At 34.3% G+C, this 24,283-nt stretch overlaps 2 protein-coding genes across 2 annotated transcripts; both read right to left on the bottom strand.

The window, feature by feature from the left end:
* Nucleotides 1-254: 254 nt before the first annotated feature.
* Nucleotides 255-10,711, bottom strand: LOC130820657 (uncharacterized). The gene is made up of 9 exons (XM_057686111.1): nt 10,520-10,711; nt 7,776-7,992; nt 6,506-6,663; nt 4,086-4,231; nt 3,874-3,936; nt 3,705-3,797; nt 1,621-1,782; nt 1,404-1,510; nt 255-1,002 (listed from the first exon to the last, which is right to left on the bottom strand). The coding sequence occupies exons 1-9, from the start codon at nt 10,599-10,601 to the stop codon at nt 711-713; spliced, it is 1,320 nt and encodes a 439-aa protein (XP_057542094.1). The 5' UTR covers nt 10,602-10,711; the 3' UTR covers nt 255-710.
* A 2,449-nt stretch (nt 10,712-13,160) lies between these two features.
* Nucleotides 13,161-23,890, bottom strand: LOC130820864 (uncharacterized). The gene is made up of 10 exons (XM_057686406.1): nt 23,712-23,890; nt 23,138-23,476; nt 16,670-16,874; nt 16,057-16,147; nt 15,840-15,985; nt 15,513-15,756; nt 15,319-15,423; nt 14,911-15,093; nt 14,547-14,751; nt 13,161-13,874 (listed from the first exon to the last, which is right to left on the bottom strand). The coding sequence occupies exons 2-10, from the start codon at nt 23,382-23,384 to the stop codon at nt 13,360-13,362; spliced, it is 1,941 nt and encodes a 646-aa protein (XP_057542389.1). The 5' UTR covers nt 23,385-23,476; nt 23,712-23,890; the 3' UTR covers nt 13,161-13,359.
* Nucleotides 23,891-24,283: the final 393 nt, after the last annotated feature.

Here is a 24,283-nt window from a genome sequence, read left to right as displayed (position 1 = left end):
GTGTGCAGCAAAGTCCTAGCTTTGGTAAATTATGGTCAAATTTCAATATTAAAAGACAATCACTATAAAATCTTATTCAGAATTCCATTAAATACCAAATTAACTATTCTAATGAGCAGCTTTCAAACCAAATTCAAAGATAAAGGTTTTAGAAATTGGCAGCTATTAGCGAAAAAATGCCATAAAACATGTGCATACAAAAAGGTATTAGTATCACAATTCATCATTAATCATTGAAGACAAAAGCGCAATAATTTTGTCACAGTGATCAACTTGATATAAAATTAAATGATTAAAACATTACAAAGATCAAATACGAATTTTAAACATTAGAAAAAAATTCATCAATATTTATGATCAATTTGATGACCAATACACATTCCTAGTACATCATTCTCTTCCCGATACTTGTAGATTCTGGTCTAGTCTAGCGTAAAAACAATTGAACTGAAGTACATAAGTAATTAGTATATGGTAATCATTTTACCGGCAAGTGGAAAACAAGCTAAAATTAATTACAAAACATGCTAAAATGCCTAAACAATTCATTCAATCCACACATTCATTGATGTAGATTATGTGCACATTCTGGAATATGTGCACATTCTAGAATCCTTCATCTCCAATACTTCCCACTGGCAGTACTTAACAATAAGATAAAACCCTCTACGTTCTTCTAATCAATACTAAATGCCTAATCAACTTCCGGCCTACCTCAGCCACGAAATTACCCACGGTTCTTTCTTAATTGGAGCTAACGTGATTCTCTCAGCATGGGCTGCAGCCCATCTGCTAAAATCAGGAGAAGAAACCAACTCTTGCAATCCTTTTTTCGTGCATTCTTTGGTGATTGATTTCCACTCTTCCTTAGAAAGTTTCCTCCTCTGTGGGGTATTATGATAGCTAGAATAGAAGGTATCAGATTCCGTAGGCGGTGGAGGAGCTCCGTTAGATAGCCCTGAAGAGTATTGGGGTATTATGATAGCTGATTTTCGTAATTTCCTACAAAAATAAAAAACCGGAGATTTTACATTTTCATTTCTTGAAAGCAATGATCAAAACAGTTTTATGAATTTCAGTGGCACCATCAGAATTCAGAACTATAAGTTACATTCAAAAGTTACCAATTTATTAGTTCATGAGCACGACCAATTTCCATTCTGCTACCAGTTAAGTTTGAAACAACTAACAGGTACACCGATTTTACAATTTCTTATTTCAGTGTATCAACTGCACTCTCTCCTCCACCTCCAGAACCAGAATGGGCGGAGGACACAAAAGCTACCCAAAAGATCCAAGTTCATAACTATAAACAAGTTCAGGACCTTCAATTACACCATGGGAATGAATATACTAAGGAAATCGATTTGTCATAAACCAAAAACAAATGTCCTCACTCTTACCCATAAAGCCTATGTAGCAATCGTGGTCTGGAAACCTTGCGTAAAACTGATGATATGAGAACAGCAGAGATCAATGCTTCTACTGCCAGCAAAGGATCCAAAGTACACTGGAGGTTAACATACAATCATTAAAATCCATGATATCAAAAAAAAAAAAAGAAACTACAGTGCTATCGTATCAAGCATACATCATTACTTGTAGTCTAGACTGAAGTACCTGCAGAATCATCACAGCACCCAAAAGCCGTATTGACCATGCCACAAATATGGAGATGGTTGTATCTATCGCCCCTTCTTCAGTGAGAATTAGTTTACGAACAACCCAAAAGCCTAACCATGCCCCAGCAATTGCAATAAACAGCAACAAGAATATTTCCAGCTGCATTTCATTTGTTTTCGCATTACATACAGTATATTTCTTACATATGTTAATAAAAAGTGCTTTCCTATGACAATATTCTTAAATACTCCCTCATATTCGAATCAAATATCCCATTGGGTTTTGCACACTTGCCGATGCACTATTTCAATACTAAATTCTCTAATTATTCATGGTTAAAAAGTATAAAAAGTTAATATAAATAAAATTTACATCGAGAGTTCAAGACGAATCAAACAAGAGTCCACTTGACTATATTTTAACTTTTAGATTGAAAATAGAATACAAACCAAGTGATTTGGTGAACAATACCAAAAAAAAAAGAATGGGACATTTGATTAGAATATGAGGGAATAACAAATAGTAAGGCAAGGGTAGGGCCTAAATTTCAAACGTTTTTACTGGTGGTAGATGCTCGATAACTACTCATAGATAGTTTTAAATCGAAAACATGAAAATTAAGTACTTTATTTATCGTTTGATTGGTAAGAGGTAAGAATTTGAGAAAACAAAAATGGAGACTATTGTGCAAAATTAAATGGAAAAAACAAGAAATTTCTTCACTGAACAGCAGTAATGAATACTAAAAGGACAACAAACATAGCCGGCTCAAACGATTGATTACAAGCTATCATATTTTTGTCTTTGTAAAATAATTTTTTTTATCAAATTAAGGTCAAAATAACAAAAATTCCCACTTATTCACCAAATTTTAATATCCCACAATATGTTCCATATAGGTAGGGTTGAACAAAGTTCGGCAAAAATCGCAAACTAAACCAAACCGAAACTCACTTGTTTGGTCCGGTTTGCTTTGAATCTTACAATTTACAGTCTCCCGGTTTAGTCTGCTTTTATAAAATTGACCATACCGTAAACCTACATTTTACTTATGAGTATTAATTGGGTTAACATAATTCATTCTAGTTGAGGAAATGCCTTCGGTAATTTGAACATGTGCACTGTCTTTTTTTTGAATTTGAACATATTGCACTCTTTTTTTTGAATTCGAACATATTGCATTTTTAATTAATTGCAAGATGTGTGATTCTGTCTGATAGTATGGATATTTATTTGACTAATTCTTGAGATCTAGACTTTTACATTTGATTCATGGGAATCAGGACACTTGATTCAAGTCATGTTAAAGTAAAAAACTGTTAATTGTTGATAACTATTGTTTTGTTTTCTTTGGGTTATGTATATTGAAATGTTACCACTTTTTTTATTTTGTTTTGTAATATTTAGTCTACATTTTGATTTATTGTTGTGTCTATTTTTGGTAATTATTAGAAAAAAAAAAACCGAAGACCAAACATAGCTTGGTCCGGTTTGGTGTTTTAAACGGAGGGTCCGGTTTGGAAAATTTTCAAACCGAAATTTCCGATCTGGTTTGACTTTAATGTTAGACTAGACCAAACCAGAACGTGTGCACTCCACCACTACACGTAGGCTCAGATTGGTTGTTAAAACCAGAAAGCATAAATCCAATTGTCAGGGGTTCTCTTAGATAGAAAAGCTGACATCGTCAGTGGTGCTGCTATTTCTTTGAAACAAGTATTATTAGTATATTGTACTTATTGTTACTCACCAAATGAGTAATAGATCTTCACAATTATCATAATTATTGATATTGTTATTATATTTACTTGCCAAATGTGTGATTGATCTTGAAATTATTGTGGTTATTTGGTCCGAAAAAAAGGTCCTACGTGAACGGTGAAGGGAAAATAAATATTTAGTGAAATTTTTGTTTATTTAAGCATTACTCTTAGCAAAAAATTAAAATAATAAGAAAAATAGAATAAATTAAGTGCAAAATGATAGACTGCAATTTAGAAAACCAGAATGCTATAATTCATTTTCAAATTTTCCAACAGACTGATCAGAATCAATCACATACGAGTATAGGACTTACATACAGGAATGTACATATCCTCGCTGATACCCATCTCTGAAAGCACAGTGTGAAACAAACTGGGCAAGTAGCTGAGGAAAAAAGCTCCTACACCAATCTGGATGTAAAAAAAGTATTTAATACAAAAGGAACGGAAATGTCATAATTAGCACTGAAAGAAGTATGATACTCACAAAACAAGAGTATATAAATATAGCAAGAGAACTCGCTCGACCGGTAGGAAGAACCTTCATTCCCTGTCCAAAATTTACCATAAACAGAAAAAATAAGTATCCAATAAAGGGCGCTGCACAACATTACATGGTTACAACTTATAACACTTATTAATAATGGCAAGATATTGAAATTGAAGTTTTCCCGGTAATTATATAACACTTAGAATCACCTGAAAAAGGACGATTAATACCACAAGGATTATCCCAACAGCCATGGCACTGCTATAGTAGAATACCAAAGACTCACTGAATATAGGAGCCAATGTAATTAACATTGTACCAAGCGTCAGAAACACAATGCGATATGCAGAGGAATCTGCAACACAAATATTTTGAATCAGAAAAACTAAAACAAAAGATCACAGGATGTCTAACACAACCACTACCCAAAAGTATTTAAAGTTTGATATTGTTCTCCTTAGGTTTTGAGACATTATTTGCACATGATCATGATTTTCTATGGAACATGATTAGTGAACACATCACCAAGTTGCTAGCTTAGTTTTGAAAAGTGAACTTCGTACAAAGGCTCTGAAAAAATCGTTTCTATTAGTCTGGCTTCAACAATATACATAAGGCATGCGCTTTTGTGCGCCTTTTACGTTTTTTACGATTTATGCGCTTTTGGTTTTTTAATGGAGAAATAGTTTTTTTAGTAATTTTCATATAACAATGAGAGAAAAGATTTTCGTTTATCAAGAGCGAAGGATAATGAAGGAGGATTTGTTCTTGCTTACGAAGAGAGAAAAAGAAAATAGCCAAAATAAATATTTGCTTACAATTTTGCAACTTTGTGGACCTCACTCCCAAGCCTCCACACGACTAGTTACTATCTTTTTTTTTTCCTTTTTTTCCTATTGGTTGTAGATTCTTCATTTTTTTTATTCTTCTTTCAGATTTTTATCTTTTTTCTTCTTTTCGTATTGCTTTTAATTTTTAATCTTCCAGTTTCTCTTTTTTTTTTTTTTTTTTTCCAATTTTACTTTTCTTTGATATATTTAATTTTTTGTTAGTTCAATTCTTAAGAATTTACTCATTCAATTCCTTCTTATAATTATGTATTTTATGTGTGCTAGATTTTTCTTTTTTATTTTCTTATAGGTTTTTTATTTCACTCTTCTTTTTGTAACAACTAGGCTTTGTGAACAACCAACGCAATGAGTGAATGATAATGAATGTATTTAAATCTTTAATGCAATTATAATATGAATATCACTATTTCGAGTATCAAATATGATCTAGAACTGTTTCATAAGCTTTTGAGTCAAAAAAAAGTGATCATCACCTACGAAAAGCTCGCGCTTTCACCTTGTACCTGGCACCTAGGCTCCAAGACCCATTTACGCCTCAATGCGCCTTTTAAAACTGAGGTTAATAGCATAATTCTATATTTGTTGAAAACATCATATGTAGCCTTAGAAATGTGTAATACGATTAGTTGATAACCAAAGAGATGGATAGCACTAAATGACAGAACCATGAGGCTTGCAGTAATTTAGCTTCTAATCAACCCTTTTTTCTTTTAGGTGGGGGATGCCATTGAGGGAATTATCCATCACATATATGTGATATATAGCTCTCCTATTAGTTTAGGTTTGACATATTTTCCTTTCCATGCTCAACCTAATGATCAACTCATTACTTATGTTTCAACTTTAATGTCTAAGTTCAAGAAAATTTATCAAAATCTACTTTCTCTGTCTTTTTCAAGTGCATTGTTATTCCAAAATACTTCTTACACCTTTTATTTGTCCATTTTGTAAGACATTAAATACTGTTAATACCAACTTGCTCCAAAGAAAAACTCTAGACCTTATTTTAATATAAAAGCATTTCAAACAAAGAGCCAAAGAGAGGAAAAATTGTGATTGACATGGCAAACAATTCTAACTAATTCAAGTACATTGACTCCTAGACAAGACCCCAATTTCCATAAACAAAACTTGTTATTTAATGTATAGCCCACTCTATTTATACCAAAATACCAAATAGATGTTTCCCTAATTAATTTTGCACGTGACTAGTGAGTTTTAGAATGACCTCTTATTAAGAAGATTGTGAGTAGGAAACCGATTTCATTGAGAATATACGATGCTCACATTTGGGAAAAAAAGAAACAAAAGCAAGCATAGGACTTTACAGGGTAGAGCGAGAAGCTTTTTCTAGTTTTAGCTCTAAGGGGACTATTAACAAGATGTTCAATTGATTGAAAACGGGAGTGCTAAATAGTCTAAGAAACAATTCCATCCAAACTCCAAAAAACTTAACTCAAGCAAGTTAGAATTGAATATTAATAAATAATGTTCTAGCGTACCTTTAAAATATCTCCAATGTAGTTACAATGTGCATAGTATGCCCATTTATTAAAATAAGATGTTAAGAAATTCATGCATAGCAAATAGGAGTCAAAGTCTAAAGTCTAAAGTCAAGGATACAAAAAAGAAATTTTCAACACCAAAAGGAAATCATCATATGACCATGAACAAGAACATCCTAAAACGTTCCCTTAACAAGAAAATAACTTGTGAGATTATTCTAAATTAGTTCCAACATAACCCGCACTACAATTTAGGAAACAAAAACAATTTACCTTCTTGAAGGGTCAACTCCAATGTTTGCAATGAGGAACGGGACATCCGTATATCTAAAATTTTGTTGTCAAACGGTGACATCCTTTGAACGCATGAGCCCTTAGAAGCCTTTTGCCACTGGCTGGGGGGGCACATCCCTACTCCAAGAGACAAATTCCTGTAACGTAAACATGAATTTTCTCTCATGACTTAAGTTTCACACATTCATCGATTCCGAAAAACTTAAATAAACTATTATTGCCACATAAATAGAAAGTTTGTAAACATCAACACAACTAGGAGTTGAGGCGAGGAAAGACCAAAAGTTTTCATATCAAATTTACAAAAATAATTTAGGTGAATGGGAACAAAATTTTAAATGAGATTCAGTGTATTTGAGTTTTGTTACGTTGACAACAAGAACAAGTATTGTTTTAAAAATAGCTTTATACATTGTAATTTCACTAATGATTTTCGAGGGCGGGTCGCTACGGACTTTGGCCAACACATAGCTCCGCCCCTGTTTGTAAAGGTGCTACACACCCTTCATTTCGAAAACTTTGACAAAATATATACAACCACCTAATTAGAAAATTTGTATCCATAAAAATTTAGAAAGGCAATTAATCTTTAGCGTGGATACTAAGCAAGTGGAAAAGGGTAACGAAACTAGTTTCCAAATAAGACAACATCATTTTGTCAGATAAAGTGCTTATCATAAGTTTTTCACTATTAATTATTAAAAGAATCAAAGTTTTGTGGTGACATTTGAATAAATTTTTTGGTACAATCGAATTTGTCCTAATGGAAATTCTCTATTTTAGATTCACTGCTAGTGTAAGAATGTTATATTTCCATTTAGTGCATGGCTCAGTAACTAAAGCACATTTTTCTCTTTGGCACTTTTCCCTAATTAAAAATATTCCTCCATTTCAATAATTAGTTTTGTATAAAACTCCATCTCAGTACCTAAAGCTATAATCATTTAAGAAAAGATTTTCAATTTTCAATTGCATCTCATGACCTAAATTCATATTCTTTATGTATTACGCAAAATTCCTCCCATGCAGAGAAGTTTGCATTTTTTTATTCACACCTTTAATTGCAATGCATCATCAATCCAAACATATCACATACGAGATAATCTACAAAAATAGCATATGCAATTTGAGCTAAACAAAGACATTCACTAGTGAAACTTGGGAAGAAAAAACCTAAGATCAGTAATTTTCATTATCTGGTATCTATGCAATGAAAATTCTATTTCAATATAACCACATAATTACTTACCTGTGGAAACAAATCTCAAAATTTGGAGTATTAAAACTAGAATTTAGGTTGGTGACTTTTATTGTCACGGCATCAGAAAATCTTCTGAGATTTTTCATCCTTGACAAGCCATATATATGAACTCTTTCAGCAAGAACATTGACATTGGCCTTAGCGCCAGGTGAATTTGTCACTTGTAAACGTGGGACTATCTGAAGTGCAGTAGACTGACCAACAACTGCAAAATAGGGTTGAACAGTCAATATTAAAATATTCTAACAGTATCTTTAGAGTTTCATGATAACCTTTTCTTTCTAAAATTTCTTTAACTAAACCGAACTAGCTTTATTACCCCTCATTATTTACAATTTTTGTCAATAGTAAACATAGCTCAAGAGATTACGCAAATCATAATTGCTTTAGTTTTTGAATTAGATGTTACAAAAATTTTTTGCATTTTCCAAATTTAGTTTCCTAAATTCATCTCCCTCCTACATAGCATGTTCAGTATACTATGCATTTGCAGTAACATAAATTTTACTATAGGCATGGCACTTGGTGGCAGCTCCTAAAGAATTATCTTAATTTTTCTTTTCTCATTTAAATTCCTACATCAATTGAACCAGTACGTTGAGTGTTGTGAGGTTTAATTAAAACTCACAATATAGATGTTCCACCCCTTTTGCCAAAACTATTGCTGTTATTATTTTCAAAGCTAGTTTTCTCACAGTATCCACCTCTGGAAAACACACTCACTTGGATGGAAATGCCAATCTATTAATGCATAAGTAGGGATTTTGAAATCTCAAGAACAGTGAATGATATACTCATCTAATCTCTAATCTACATCAGATGTTCCCATAAATTTCCATTCCCCATCATGATGTAATCTATTCTCCTTCATACAATAAAGTAGAACGATGCGAAGAGTTGCCCACTTGCCCTAGTAAATTAAAACTTAACTGCACATGATCTTTTATTTCTTACATTCTACTAAAAATGTGCTTGTGGTACAACATTACAACGACACAACTTAAAACACCTAAGCTTTTCATTTCTTACCTTTTAATAAAGATGTATTTTACAAAACAAAAACTAAAAGTACATTCTATATTTCATTTTTTATGATATAGTTTAGATTTTTTTAATGACTATGGTTTTTAGTGAACTTGCCCCTCAATTGACAAACACGCATTCCTTCACTTCTAAATAAATGCTACACTCTACCATCCCATCACCTTTAAGTACCTCATGCTTTCTAAAACAAAGACTTAAATAATTAATTGAACAATAATCAAACCATGTATTTGCTATAGCACTCATAATGGCCTTCTTTGGCAATAAGTGGATACTAAAGTGTACAACAGATTACGTTGAATGATAAGTGATAATGACTTGAAATAAGATAGTTGATAGTTGTTTATTTGTTCTAACAAGTGTAATAATTTGTAAGGAATAAAATATTGCATTAGTTGCTAAAGTTGTTCATCAATTAGATGTCACAAATTCTAACTCAAAAAATACAAGAAAAATTCACTTAAAATAATCTTATCCTTCACCTAAAAATTCACCTTGCACCATGCTCTCCGCCACTCCTAAAAGGCTATGATACCCATCACCACCATCACAAATCACAAAAACAAAAAACCAAATGCTAGATAAAACATAAAAACTCATATGTTCAAGTTCTCGACCTTCCTCAAGAGTTGGCCATAGGTTGTAGCATCCTACTGTTGCCCATTGTTATATGGTTGTGGATTTGTGGTTCATCAAAAACCATGGCAACATTTCATAAGTCTCACCTTCTTCCATATGCTTGCGGATTAGGAAGAAAGTACCACCATTTTTATTTTTGGTCAACGAAATATCTGGATGTAAGGGATGGATTTTGGTTTTCAGTTTTTAACATTTAGTTTTTCCTTTTTTTTTCTTTTTTTCTCTTTTCTTTTTTTGTTTAAAAAACCTGTTGTAGCACGTTATTATTTTGATTGGTATGTTCTGAGCAAACATAATCTAAGTTGTGTTTATTCAATATGAATCTCAGATGCTCTCAATTGCGGTAGAATGTTGATTCGAATTAAAAGGATTTAGCCCAATCCTGTGTTTCAAATTTAATTATCTATTTAGTATGCACTTTCAACTTTCATCAATACATTTGAGTGTTACCCCCCCCCCCCCCCAAAAAGATCCCAATTCACTCGTTATTCTGTACAAAACAGGGCCAATACATACCGGAACAAAGAAAGTTTTGAGTGAAGCAAACACCAGGCTTATTCAAATAATAGAATTCATATCATGCAGTAAAAAAAAAAGGTCTACTAAAAGGCTTCAGAATTCTGCATTGTACAAGACTGCACAAGATTGAAGATACCATTCTCATTCACACCCACCCCCCAACGCCCCCCCCCCCCCCCGGAAAAAAAACGAAAAAAAGAAACTTCAAAGTTGTACATTCACAATGTCTTCCACTTGGAAAAAGTAACATGAAAATTTTGAATAGAAAATCAAACATAGCTCAAACAGTAAATTTAACAAGGAACCAATTTAAAAAAATTAATTAAAGAACTAAAAAATGAACTACCGAAATCAGCGAGTTATACGATTAAATAGTAATTGTGAAGAATCAAGAAATTCTCACACAATCAATTATCAAAGGAGCTAAGGTGGAAAAGTTAAGGATGATAATGAAAAAGATGAAAACATGAAAATGAAACCCTAGTAATTCCAAATGAAAAAATGAAGGATGGGTAGAAAAAAGAGAATACCTAAAGCGAGCTCTTCGGAGAAAGCGGAGGAAGATGATGAGAAAAAGGCGAGGAGAAGAAGACAGGCAATACCGGTAGCCATGTTCTCATGGATGAACTCTATCCCTCTATCTGCAAATGAGAAGAGGGACTCATCCAACTTGATAGCTTGGGATGTTTAAATGGGAATACGCGCTCTTCTTATTTGGGAGTAATATGTGCTGAGTGGACTTTAATTCAAAACATTATATTGTGCTGTGCATAATTTGTGGTATGAGAGTATGAGACGGTATTTCTGAAAGACTATTAGTATATATGGATTAAATAGTCAGATTGTTTCATTGGAAGAGCTCTCTCATAAAAATAGTTCTAATAATAGAGGGTGTTTGGCATATGGGATTATGGGATGGGATTGGGTATTTGTTCCCAAACTTCATAAAATCCCATATTTGATAAATGGGCTCGGGATAAAAAATGGGCATTAGAAATGAGATTATTTCCCAAGGTTTGGATCCGGGTCCCAAGGTGCAGAACCGGACCCAGACCCGACCTTGAGACCCAGTACCTAGACCCGCCCCTTATACCTGGACTCGGACCCTATACAATTAAATATTTTTTTTTTTACTTTTTAGTAATTATTTTGTATTTAAATTTCATGTACTCAAACAAGTGTTTGTAATACGATAATAAGTTGCTTAAAAAAATAGAAAAAGACTCACAAAAGGTTCAATTTTGACAATCAAAGAGACTTTGTTTAAGACCCATTAAGGACCCATCAAGGACCGTAGACCCGTCAGATCCAGAGGGTCTGGATCTGGGTCTGAAAATTTTGGACCCTTAGTGTCCGGATCTGGATTTGGATCTATAAAAAATAAAAGGGTCTGGGTCCGGCCAGACCCACCCCATGACCATCCCTAGAACTAGGGATGGTCATGGGTCCAGGACCCTGTTGAACCCGCCCCGGACCCGCCCCTTTTTTAAGGGTCTGGGTCTTAGTTTTTTAGACCCATCGGATCCGGGTCCGGGTCTGGATCCAAAAAAAATTTGACGGGTCCGGGTCCTAAGGTGAAGACCCGGACCCGGACCCTAAACTTTTAAATTTTTTTTTTATTTTTATTTTTTTTTATTTTTGTTAAAATTTTGATGATATTTGCACATTTGTTGTACATGTATAATACTTTGATTGCTCGCCGAGATTAAAGTTTAATTACAGTGTTTATTGTTTAATTCTAATGGTTTTGGAAATTATGGAGGCGACAATATTCTAATTTTGGTTTGTTTTTAGGTACTGAAATAATTTGATTGCGCATTGAGTTAAAGTTTCAGTTATGATGTTTATTGTTTGATTCTAATGGTTTTGGAAGTTTACGGAGTGTGATACTAATTATGGACTTGAATCTGGGTACTGAAATGAATTGTTAAATTGGTATATCGATTGATAACTTTTTGTAACAAGTGTTTGTAATACGATAATAAGTTGCTTACAAAAATATAAAAAGACTCGAAAAAGGTTCAATTTTGACAAATCAAAGAGGCTTTGTATAAGACTCATTAAGGACCCATTAAGGACCCTAGACCCTATCAGATCCGTAGGGTCCGGGTCTGGGTTTGAAAATTTTGGACCCTTAGGGTCCGGATCCGGTCTGGATCCAAAAAAAATAAAAGGGTCCGGGTCCGAGTCTTGCCAGACCCGCTCCAGACCCGCCCCATGACCATCCCTACCTAGAACTATGAACTTTGAACAAGGCGAGTAGGTATTCCACAATCCACATTCTTGAGAGAAGACAGGAGAGAGCTCCAATTCAAGCAAGTTCTTTAAACTAGGCTTGACAAAAGCTGATCTGACCTACTCCTTACCCAACATAAGTAGATTTGGGTTCTGATTTTTGACCCTATTAGTTAAATAGGTCGATGGTCGATTCAACCTGATCTGTTTATTAAATGGGTTATGTTCAGGTCAAAATTTTAAACCTGAAACAAACCTGTATAATCCTTTTAATTAAACGAGTTAATTCCGAGTTAAATCAATACGTTATACGTATATCCTAAACTTTAATTCATTTAATATTTTTCTATTTTTCAAAGTAAATACAAAATAAATAACTCATGATTATAAAATTTCAATTAAAGCCTAAAAAATTACATGCAGTCAATGTTAAAAAACCTAAAATATATATATAAAAAAACTTTAAATAGGTTAAGTGGGTCGAAATTAGGTCCACCTAATTTATTGCTGTTGCAGGTCAGGTTGAGGTTGTTATTTTTGACTCAATTAACTAATCGGGATAGGTTTTGGTCAAGGTTTTTCTGACCGGTTTATATATGATCTAAACCCAAATTCAACCCTATCTGATCTGTTTCACATCCCTACTTTAAACCCTTTTCAGGTGTGTAGTTTTCAATCGAATTCCATACGAGATTCTACAATGGTTGTTGTTTGATGTGTTTGAAAACCAAGAGGTTACAAAGCCTTTATTTCATGGAACTAGTTTTGATAAAGATTGTTGTTTTAGCTTATTACCAGTATGATTATGTATGACATTCAAAAAGACGTTATGATATTTAGATTTTCCTTCATCGATTTTTTTGGATACATCATTAAAATCAATATTATTTTCACTATTGTCATGTTCTTTGAATTTAAAAAATTGTGAATATAATTATCGTTTTATTCATGTATTTACAAAATAACAAGTATAAATTGAGATTTTTACAAAAAAAATCCAATATGTAACTTAATACCATAACCCATAGTTTACTTTGTAAATTTTACATACAAGTTTTACCTTGGAATATTGGCAGTATAGTGCTCCTATACCATTAACTAGAAAAAAAATTGTATAAAATTTTTTTGAATTTTATCATTCATACTGAATCTCTGAATGAGTATCATGTAAGTATATTTTGTTAGTTGTCAGACCAAATCCATAAGGGAAAAGTGGATCATAGTATGAATCTCCCACATTCATTGGGAGTTGATCAACAGTTCTGAACCATGTTCTAGGTAGCTTTCCAGTGAACTCATAATCACCAAACAGCACATCAGTAATGCCTTGGCCTTCTGTCCCGGGCAACCACGCTGCTACCAAAGCATCGATCGATGCAATGTAGGGCTCGATGACGATGGGGCGGCCTGAGATAACAACGACAACACACTTGATTGTCCCACAAACATCGTTGATGATAGAGGGACCTGGTTCTGCCATTGTGAGTGTCTGGCTATCTCCATGATACTCTGCATAGGGAAGCTCCCCTACGACTATGATGGCATGTGTGAAGTTGTTGGATTTGAGAAATGCTTTATTTGGGTGTTCTTTGTACACAATTTCTGTAGTTGGGGTAACACTGGATTTCACAGCATCTAGGATTGTTGTTCCTGCTCATTGTTCAGAAAAAGGGTAGTTTGAGTTAGTTCATTTCTTCAGATGGTTATGCTAGGCGTGATAATTCATTATATCATCGCCCCATGGGTCCACATATCCACGGTAATGAGCATTGACTTGCATACAACACTTGATGATTTCACTCTTTTCCAAAACTATGTGGTATTAGGAGGATTACTCACCAAGCATTCTATACAAGTCTACAACCCAATATTTTTAGCGATGTGAATTTTTCTCACATGTGAAATATTTCCAACAACTTAAAGTATTTGTATAAAAAAGTGATAAGAAAACAAAGATAAACAATCTAAGTCAACAAATCTGGCTTAATCAGTACAATATATGCCAACTACTCTCCTAGTCCATCATAGCGTACTTATATTGCCGCATTTACATATTTCAAAATGAAATCTGTAAACCTGTTTTATTCCCGTCCACACGTTTAAACAAATATCTTTTATCTACACACAAAAATAACTACTCCCTAATCCCTATACTCACCTTCAAAACAACTCCAAAACCAAAAAGTATATCTTTTGGTTTCAAAATTTCAAAACTGTTTCACCCTTATGTCATTAGTGGCTCTTGCCTAGGCGGGCTTTTGGGGATTGGATAAATGCTATCATACCCTAGTTAGAAATAAGAACTTTTAATTTATAGCTCACCTCTTGTGTCATTGTTACCAGTAAATCCCAGCCAATTAATAGTCCATCCACCACATTGATAACCCAAGTTATGAGCATGTGAACCAGCTACTAGTATTCTTGTTGCTTCTTTAGGGAGAGGAAGTAATGGGGTCTCTCCTTCTTTACCATTTTTTAGCAGAACAAGAGACTTTCTAACTGCCTCCCTTGCTAGATTTCTATGAGCCTGCAAAAGAAAACATAAGTCAAATCTGAAACTTAAAACTTTCAAGATTTCTGATTGTGTACATTCTATGAATGGGGTTCTGAGGGTTGAATGTACGCAACATTTTATTTCCCCAATACTAATAGAACACAGGGAACTTGTGAAAATTTCTTGTTTTACCTGGCTACCAAGCTCATGTACCAGGCTAAAATCAGACATAGGGTTTTCGAAGAGACCCATTGTGAACTTGACATGCAATATCCTCCTCACAGCATCATCAATACGTTCCATATGAATATAGTTGTTCTTTACCAGGTTAGTGAGAATGTCAATGAATTCAGTATAGTTGTGAGGAACCATGATCTGAAAATTTAATAAATTATCACATTTACAGTGATTAAAAAAAATTGTGAATTACAGCTTCAATGTTTATTTATTGCGAGTTATAGCCACCAAAGTATCAAATGCTATAGCATTCAGGCCAAATATTAAGTTTGCAATTCGCAAAAAGTGCAAACCTTTAAAGCTGTAATTTGCAAATTATACTAAAAAAAATAATGAAGTTTGCTAAACTAAAATGGTACTAACCATGTCTAATCCTGCTTGAATTCCAACCAAGACGGAGTCTGTATAGTTGGCGCCCCATGGATTAGTCATTCTATCAAGTCCCTCCCAATCCGAGATAACAATTCCCTGCTTATTCAAAACGATACTAATGAGAATGAAAATTGTTCAACTTTTGGAAAAAACGGATGTGCATCAGCTTTAGACCATGTTATCACCTTGAACCCGAGAGTGTTCTTGAGATAACCTGTGATTAAATCACGATTAGCATGCATCTTCTTCCCATTCAAGCTAGAATACGAGACCATAATTGTCGATACCCCTTTACTGATCGAGTCTAGATAGGCAGGCATGTGGATTTTGAACAATTCATCAGTATTTACGATTGTGTTGCTCTCGTCAATGCCTTTGGTTGTCCCTCCGTCACCCACAAAATGCTTTGCGCAAGCTACAACTTTATCCCTTTGAACACGTTAAATGAATTGACATCCAAAATTTGATGCTAAAATTCTGTTAAATGATGAAATACATCATAGAAATGGTACCTTCCACCAACATAAGGAATGCCATTTTGAGATCCAGTAGGGTCTGTTCCTTGCAAACCATAGATTATATCAGTCATTTCTCGAACAATTTCAGGATCCTCACTGTAACTCTCATAGCAACGGCCCCATCTTGGATCTCTACAAACCTAAAATTTACAACTATTTGTCAGACACATCAAAGTACATCTATGTGAGCATTTTGTACAAAGATGCTTACAGCAATGCAAGGAGCAAAGGCATATCTAATCCCTGTAGCTTTAACTTCCAGGGCAGTCGCGGCACCAATCCTTCGAATCAGGTCTTGATCTCTGCAACCAGATTAAGAAACAATAATGCCTAACAGTATCTCTTAAAGGAGTTGCACTAGTAAAGATTTATAGTTAAAAGAGATTGCAAGATTGCATACATATAATAGCAGGTAGTTCCAATAATTTTATGATTGTACTTGTCAATCAAGTATTTACTATTTTAATACATTTTAAGGTTGCTGCATACTAATTTTTTAACTTACCTTTTTGTTAGATGTAGGTCTTTTTAGCGGTATATCATCATCTGTATGATTATGACCTAACCCTAAAATATCCAAAAAGTTAGGACCTGACCGTTTTAACTCGTTTTCTTTTTTTGATCTACGCTTTAAGTCTACATCCTCATATTTAGTCATAACTTAGTATATTTCTAGTTAATTTTGTTTTTGTGCAATATTTATTAAAATTATCACTTTTTTAATAAAATTCCTTAGTCAATTACATCGACTCGAACCAGACCAAAATCGGGAGAATGTACAATTTGATACCAACCCGACACAAAAATGAGTAATAGGAACTTACCTAGCGGCTCCAAGGCCAATGTTATGTGGGAAAACAGTAGCATTGTAGACATTGGCATGCCCATGAACAGCATCAATTCCATAAATCATGGGTATCCCCAAACGAGAAGCCAATGCACCTTCTTGAAAATCATTTATTACGTTTAGCCAATCTTCCGCTTTTGCTTTTGGAAATGGTGGACTATCTCCACCACTCAACACACTCCCTGCATTTTTATGAAATTTCAATTCATTTTTCTGCTCACAATCTTAATTTAGGAGTGGTTGAGAAATGAATATTTCTCGATTTTTTTATTGATTTTTGGTTGGTCTAAACATTTAAAAAAATATTTGCTAATGACTTTTAAACAACTATAGATAGCTTTTTAAGCAAAATCAAAAACATTTACTCAAAAATCTACTCTTTGTAGTTTGTGTTGATATATTAGCTTTTATTGTTACTGTATTGTAAAGAAAAACTTTTATCATGCTTTGTCCTTTTAGTCTTTTGTCATTTAGTATTCTTGCATCCTCTTATTGTATATAAGGATAGTATTGTACAGTTGTGAAGTAAGATACAATAACAAACCCAAAACAAAATGATTCTTTTTCTTTCTCCTAAACCCTTTGTTTCTCTCTCCTCTTATTTCATTCTTCTTGCTTAAGCTTCTGTGAAGCTCAAACAATACAATAATGGCGGTCTCTAACATGGTATCAGCCTTACTTCGATCCTAAACCTTCGATCTTGCAGTTTCTTTTACTGTTCTTTGCTTCCGCTATTTCCTACCTTTCTTTTTCTCTGATTTCTTCATTGTTCTTGAAAACCCTAAATATCCAACATCATTATGCCTACTGATTCTCAACTCGATCCTACGCAAAATCCTTCCAGTATCTACTATTTGCATCCCTCACATCATGCTGGCTCTAAACTTGTATCTATTCCGTTTGACGACACCGGTTACTCTGACTAGAAACGCTCGATGATCATTGGCCTTACTGCTAAAAACAAGATGTCCTTTGTTGATGGTTCCTTACCTCAGCCTTCTTCGACTTCTTCTGATTTTCAAGCCCGGACTCGTTGCAATAATATGGTAATAGGCTGGCTCATTGCTTCTGTGGATCGTTTAACGGCCAAGAGTGTTACGTATTGTAGTACTGCTCAAGAGATATTGTTGGATCTTGAAGATTGTTTTGGTCAAGCATCCATAGCGCGACTTTATTCTCTTCAAGAACAGCTTATAAACATGACTCAACAAAGTGATCAACACATTGTTGATTATTTCACCAAAATGAAGACTATTTGGGATGTGCTTGATCATTTGAGTCCTCTACCTTATTGTAAATACACCGGTTGTACTTGTGGCTTGACTAAGCAATTTCTTAAGTTGTAACAAGATCAACGGATGATGCACTTTCTTATGAAGGTTAATGACAATTTTCAACAAGTTAGAACCAATTTCTTATGATGGAACAACCTCCAACTATTTCTCAAGCATACCGTCTTCTCCTTCAAGAGCAACGTCACAAAGAACTTACACAATTATCCAACCCCTTACCTGATCTTATGGCTTTTGTTTCAGAGTGCAACTGTTCCTATCCGAAACATCCTGCTTCCTCTTCACAAAAACCTCATGAACGTCACAACGTTTCTAGTATTAAACGTCCCTCACGCTATTTTTGCGATCACTGCAAAATTAGTGGTCATTCTATCGAGCATTGTTTCAAGGTCCATGGCTATCCTTCTTCCACTAAGAATGGGAAACGCCTTGCTGCTCTTGTTCATACTAATCCTGATGACATTTCTCCTTCTATTAAGCACACTCCTAGTCAATTTAATACTCTTGTCTCTCTCCTATGCAAACACACAAAGTCTGATCATGATGACTGTGCGCCTGACTCCACCACCCTTGTTCACAATCATACTCTCGTAGGTATTTCTTGTCTTATCTCTAAACATGATTCATCTGCTTGGATTCTGAACAGTAGTGCTACCAACCATATGTGTCATTCTTTATCTTCTTTTGTTCATATCAATCAACTCACTGGTCAAAGCCATTTTGTTACTATTCCTAATGGCCGTAAGGTCCGTATGGATATGGTTGGTGATGTACAGCTTCTTGATAACATTCTCCTCAAAAATGTTCTTTATGTCACTGAATTTCAATTCAATCTTGTCTCTGTACAACGTTTATGTGCTACTAACATTCTTCTCAAGCCTCTGGTTCTTGGTAAGCTTTTTCATGGTCTTTATTGCACTACTCAACAGCCTTCTACTACAACTTCTTCTCATTCTCAAGCCACTTTGGCAACTCATGGCAATAAAACAGATTCCTCCATGCTATGGCACATGCGCCTAGGACACCTATCTTTACATACTTTACAATTACTTTGTCCTGATGTTGATACAAAACCATTAAAGAATCATGTCATTTGTACTATATGTCCACAAGCTAAACAACATAGGCTTCCCTTTTCCCATAGCTCTATCAAATTTGTTTCCCCTTTTCAGTATAGATGTATGGGGACCATACACTCAACATACATATAATTCATGTTCTTACTTTCGCACTATAGTTGATGATTTTACTCGTTGTACTTGGATATTTCTCATGAAAAACAAATCTTCTGTTTCCCATCTTACAAATTTTAAGACACAGAATTTCATAGCAAAGTTCAAATTGTTCGCTCTGACAATGCCAAAGAGCTTTGTGAAGGCTCTATGTTATGGCTATATCAATCTAAAGGAATTTTTCATCAAAAGAGTTGTAGCGACACCCCGCAACAAAACGGTGTTGACGAACGAAAGCATAGACATTTATTGGAGGTTGCTCGTGCTCTATTTTTTCAATCCAAAGTTCCCCTCAAATTTTGGGGTGAATGTGTGCTTTGTGCGTGCTCTCTTATCAATCGCATGCCTATATCTTGCCTCAATTTTGTTTCTCCTTACGAGAAATTATACGGTCATGCTCCTACTATTACTCATCTTCGCAATTTTGGTTGTCTTTGCTATATTTCTACACTTAAGCAAGGTCGTAAGAAATTTCAGCCTCGCTGATCCATGTGTTTTTTGGATACCAGTTTGCTCAAAAAGCCTACAAAGTGTATAACCTTATCAACCAAAAAATTATCATTTCACGTGATGTTATATTTCTTGAATTTAATTTCCCATTTCATGCTAACACATCTTTTACCAAAGATTTTCACAAGATATATTTACCCTCTTCCACTCCTTTGCCTTTTGTCTCATTCTATCCTACTCACCGTCCCATACTCTCTTCCTTATCACAAGAAAGCACTACCACTTCCCATGATAATAGTACCTCTTCCCAAGATGTTACTTTACTCCATGACAACTCATCTCCCATTACCCCACTCTCATCTAATAACTCACGGTCATTACCCACCAATTCTCCCTCTTCACTCTTGCCTATTAAGTCACATGATCATCCTTCTTTCGTTGTTGACTTATCCTCATACTTGGTATCACCTACTGCTCCTCCTCGTAATTCTCAAAGACAAACTAAACTCCCTACCCATCTTCAAGACTATGTTTGCAATAACACCATCACTCACTGGTGCAACCTTGTATCTAGTGACCAACTCCCTTTATCTCATGCTTCTTTTCTTGCTTCCAATTCCTCCTACAAAGAACCAAAATCCTATGCTGCTGCCATCAAGGACCCTCTTTGGGTTCAAGCTATGCAATCTGAATTAGAGGCTCTTGACAAAAACAACACTTAGGACATCGTTTCTTTGCCTCTTGGTAAGATGCCCATTGGTTGCAAATAGGTCTATAAGATCAAATTGAAATTGAATGGCTCTCTTAAGCGCTATAAAGCTCGTTTGGTAGCCAAGGGTTACACACAAGAATATGGTCTTGATTATCAGGAAACTTTCTCTCCCGTCGTCAAAATGACAACTATTCGTTGTCTTCTTGCACTCGCTGCTTCTAAGAAATGGTCTCTTTTTCAATTGGACATCAATAATGCGTTTCTTCATGGGTATTTACATAAGGATGTTTATATGAGTTTGCCTCCGGGTCTTTCCTATTCTTCTAATTCCGTCTGCAAATTAAAAAAATCCCTCTACGGTCTCAAATAGGCGTCTCGTCAGTGTTTTGCTAAGTTGAATTTTGAACTTCCAAAACAAGGTTTCACTCCGTCTCATTATGACTCTTCATTGTTTATCAAAAGGTCGGGTACTTCTGTTACTTTACGTTGACGATATTATACTAATTGGTGATAATTCTGCCATGATTTCTGATATAAAGCAGTACCTTCATAAAGGATTCACCATTAAAGATTTAGAACAATTACGGTTCTTCCTTGGTATTGAGGTGAATTATGTTCCTGATGGTATTATTATGTCTTAACACAAGTTCACTCAAGAGCTCTTACATGACAACATGACAATGGTTTCTCCAACTTCAAAACTGTGGTGACTCCTTTACCTCTTAATCTCAAACTGCAAAAAGCAACTCCCCACTATTTTCCATGCCTCAATTGTACCGTAGTCTTGTTGGCAAACTCGGCTTCCCCACTCATACTCGTCCCGATCTTACCTATACCGTTCAGACACTGAGCCAATACATGCAATCTCCTACTAAAGATCATTTTCAGGCTCTCCAGCACACTCTCAATTATGTCTATAGTACTGCCGGCCAAGGCATTCTGCTTTGTGCTTCTGACCACTTATCATTACAAGCTTTTTCTGATACGGATTGGGGTTCCTGCATTGATGCCCGTCGTTCCGTTACTGGTTATTTGCTTTTATTTGGACAATCTCCCATTAGCTGGAAATCGAAGAAGTACACTACTGTCTCAAAATCATAATCTGAGGCCGAGTATCATGCAATGACTTCTGCAGCCTCTGAAATAACTTGGATAGTCCGTCTCCTTGAAGAGTTAGGTGTGACCAATCTCAAGCCTGTCACTCTCCATTGTGACTATCAATGCGCTCTGAGTATTGCCCACAATCCCGAGCTCCATGATCGCACCAAACATATAGAAATAGACTGTCATTTCACGCGTGAGAAGGACATGGAAGGTCTCCTCCAACTGACTTATTTGCCTACTTCCAATCAAGTGGCCGATGTGTTTACAAAAATACTTCCTTCCTCACAGTTTAAGCATCTTCTTTCCAAGCTTGGAATGCATTCTCCACCCCAAGCTTGAGGGGGGTGTTGATATATTAGGTTTTATTGTTACTGTATTGTAAAGAAAAACCTTTATCATGCTTTGTCCTTTTAGTCTTTTGTCATTTAGTATTCTTGCATCCTCTTATTGTATATAAGGATAGTACTGTACAGTTGTGAAGATAAGATGCAATAACAAATCCAAAACAGAATGATTATTTTCTTTCTCCTAAACCCTTCGTTTCTCTCTCCTCTTATTGTATTCTTCTTGCTTAAGCTTCAGTGAAGCTCGAACAATACAATAATGGCGTCTCTAACAGTTTTATTTTTGATTTTTAGCTTTAAGTTACTTTTTTTATTAAATAGCCAATAGCTAACGAAAAATCTTTTACCAAATATCTCCATGACAAGTGACTTAAACAACTAATTTGTTGGCTAATATTTTTTACCATTCAAATCAACCAACACCCAACCAAGTGCAATTCGACAAACAAACCCTTAGAATTTCAAGCTAAACATTATTTCAGACAAAAAATCTCAAATTTAAAATTAGGCCTAATCCTATAATTGGGTATAAATTATTTCACATTTAAAACCAAAAAAACCCAACTTCAATCAAAAGAAAACTTTTTTTGTCCCACGAAAATGTTACAATAAGTGGCACCTTAGTGCACGGAGTTATCATTCAAAATTTGAAAATATTTAGGGATTGATTCTTTTTGAATTTTAATAAAAACTAAAAATTATTGAGCAGGTAAAATTCATCACTTATTTACTTTTAAAATATGTAAAATTTTCATATCACACTGATCTAAATGAATTGAGTATACCATATAGTTAACACCTTACTCTAAATTTTAAAGTTCAAATTATAAATGCTACTTTATATTATGCGATTTTAGTTTTATGTTCGTAACATATATAAACCTAGTGGAAATCTAATCCACAAAATATATTTTAAGCTAGCCTCCAAACTAAGGATGAGCAGGGCTTAGCCACATGAAAATTAAAGTTATTATAAATGTTATTTCACCTTTACAACAAAAAGATCTGAGTAAATGCTTAAATTAAAAATTTAAAATACAGGGAGAAATTATCTTTTTGGTAAAACGTTTAAAATTAGAAGTTTATATATTAATAATTTATGTTATTAGGCTATGTAATTCACATATGAGACACCTGTTTTGTGATAAGACCATTTCATAATGAAATTTGTATAAAAAAAATAGTCTCTTGAGAGACCGTCTATTTAAGAAACGTATCTCAAGCCCAGATCATTAAAGATTAATATCTATTTACTGTATTCTTAATGCCTACTTGAGTTAAAAAAACAATTTGTGTTAAAAAAAATGTTACCTATGGAGTAAGTCTTGATGACATCAAAGGAGGCCACAGCCCGGTCAATTTGAGTCATCTGGCCAATCTTTTCATCCAAAGTCATTCTGCTAAGAAGATCTTCAACTCTAACTTCAACTGCTTGATTCTCATCTCTGTATTTCATATATACATCCGCCATTTCAATTGAATTTCCTCTCCAATCATAGCTTGAAACCAACACTAAATTGATCAAACACCAACCCAAAATTATCTTGTAATGATTCATTACTGCTTAATGGCTAATGCTGATGTTTCTTCAAATAAAACCACAGTTTCTGATCTGGGCTTCTTAGTAATTGAATCTTGATGAATTAATTTCTGAAACAATTCAATAATATTTCTCATTAATAATGTATCAACGAAAAATGATAAATGGTTATGGGCTCATGGGGACAATGTCAAGCAACCAACTCAACCAAAAGTTTAAGCTGATGGTTGAGGTATATTATATACTCTAATATGTCCTCTCACACGAGAGCCCATTAGGCTAAAAGTGTGGATATACATAGGCGCTAAATATTTCACTTTAATGAAGTGTGGTTGAGATTCGAACCTGTGACCTCTTATCACCCAGGCTTCTGATACCATGTCAAGAAACCAACTCAACCACAACTTTAAGCTAATAATTTAAGGCTCCACCGATATGAGATTATACTTAGAATATTTAGTATTTACTCAAAATAGAAGACTCCAACTGCTATGAAAATGAAGATAATGCCAGCACAATTATTATTCGTGCTGATTAATTTAGTCATGCTTCATGACTCACGTGAAGTTATTTAATGAGTTAGGTCCGATTGAGACCATAATTAATTCATTCCAATCATTAAATAAATTTATGCTAAATTAAATTGAATTGACATATTAATCAATCTAGGAATTAATTAGTACATTTAATTTGGATAGTCATTACTTCCTATGTTTCTTAAAGTTTTTCTAATTTGTTATTTTAGATCGTTTTATTTGTTGTTTCTCTAGGTAATCATTCTATTTATATTATAAATTTTGAACATAATTAACCTTTTTTATTTTCATTTTAAAATTTTACCCTCTCCGTTCTTTTTTGATTTTTCATATTACTATATTGGGTAGTTTCAAAAGTTCTTCCACTTTAGAATACTTTCT

This window comes from Amaranthus tricolor, chromosome 8, assembly GCF_026212465.1.
Source record: "Amaranthus tricolor cultivar Red isolate AtriRed21 chromosome 8, ASM2621246v1, whole genome shotgun sequence".
Classification (NCBI taxonomy): Eukaryota; Viridiplantae; Streptophyta; class Magnoliopsida; order Caryophyllales; family Amaranthaceae; genus Amaranthus; species Amaranthus tricolor.
This window is presented reverse-complemented; position numbering and strand designations above follow the sequence as displayed.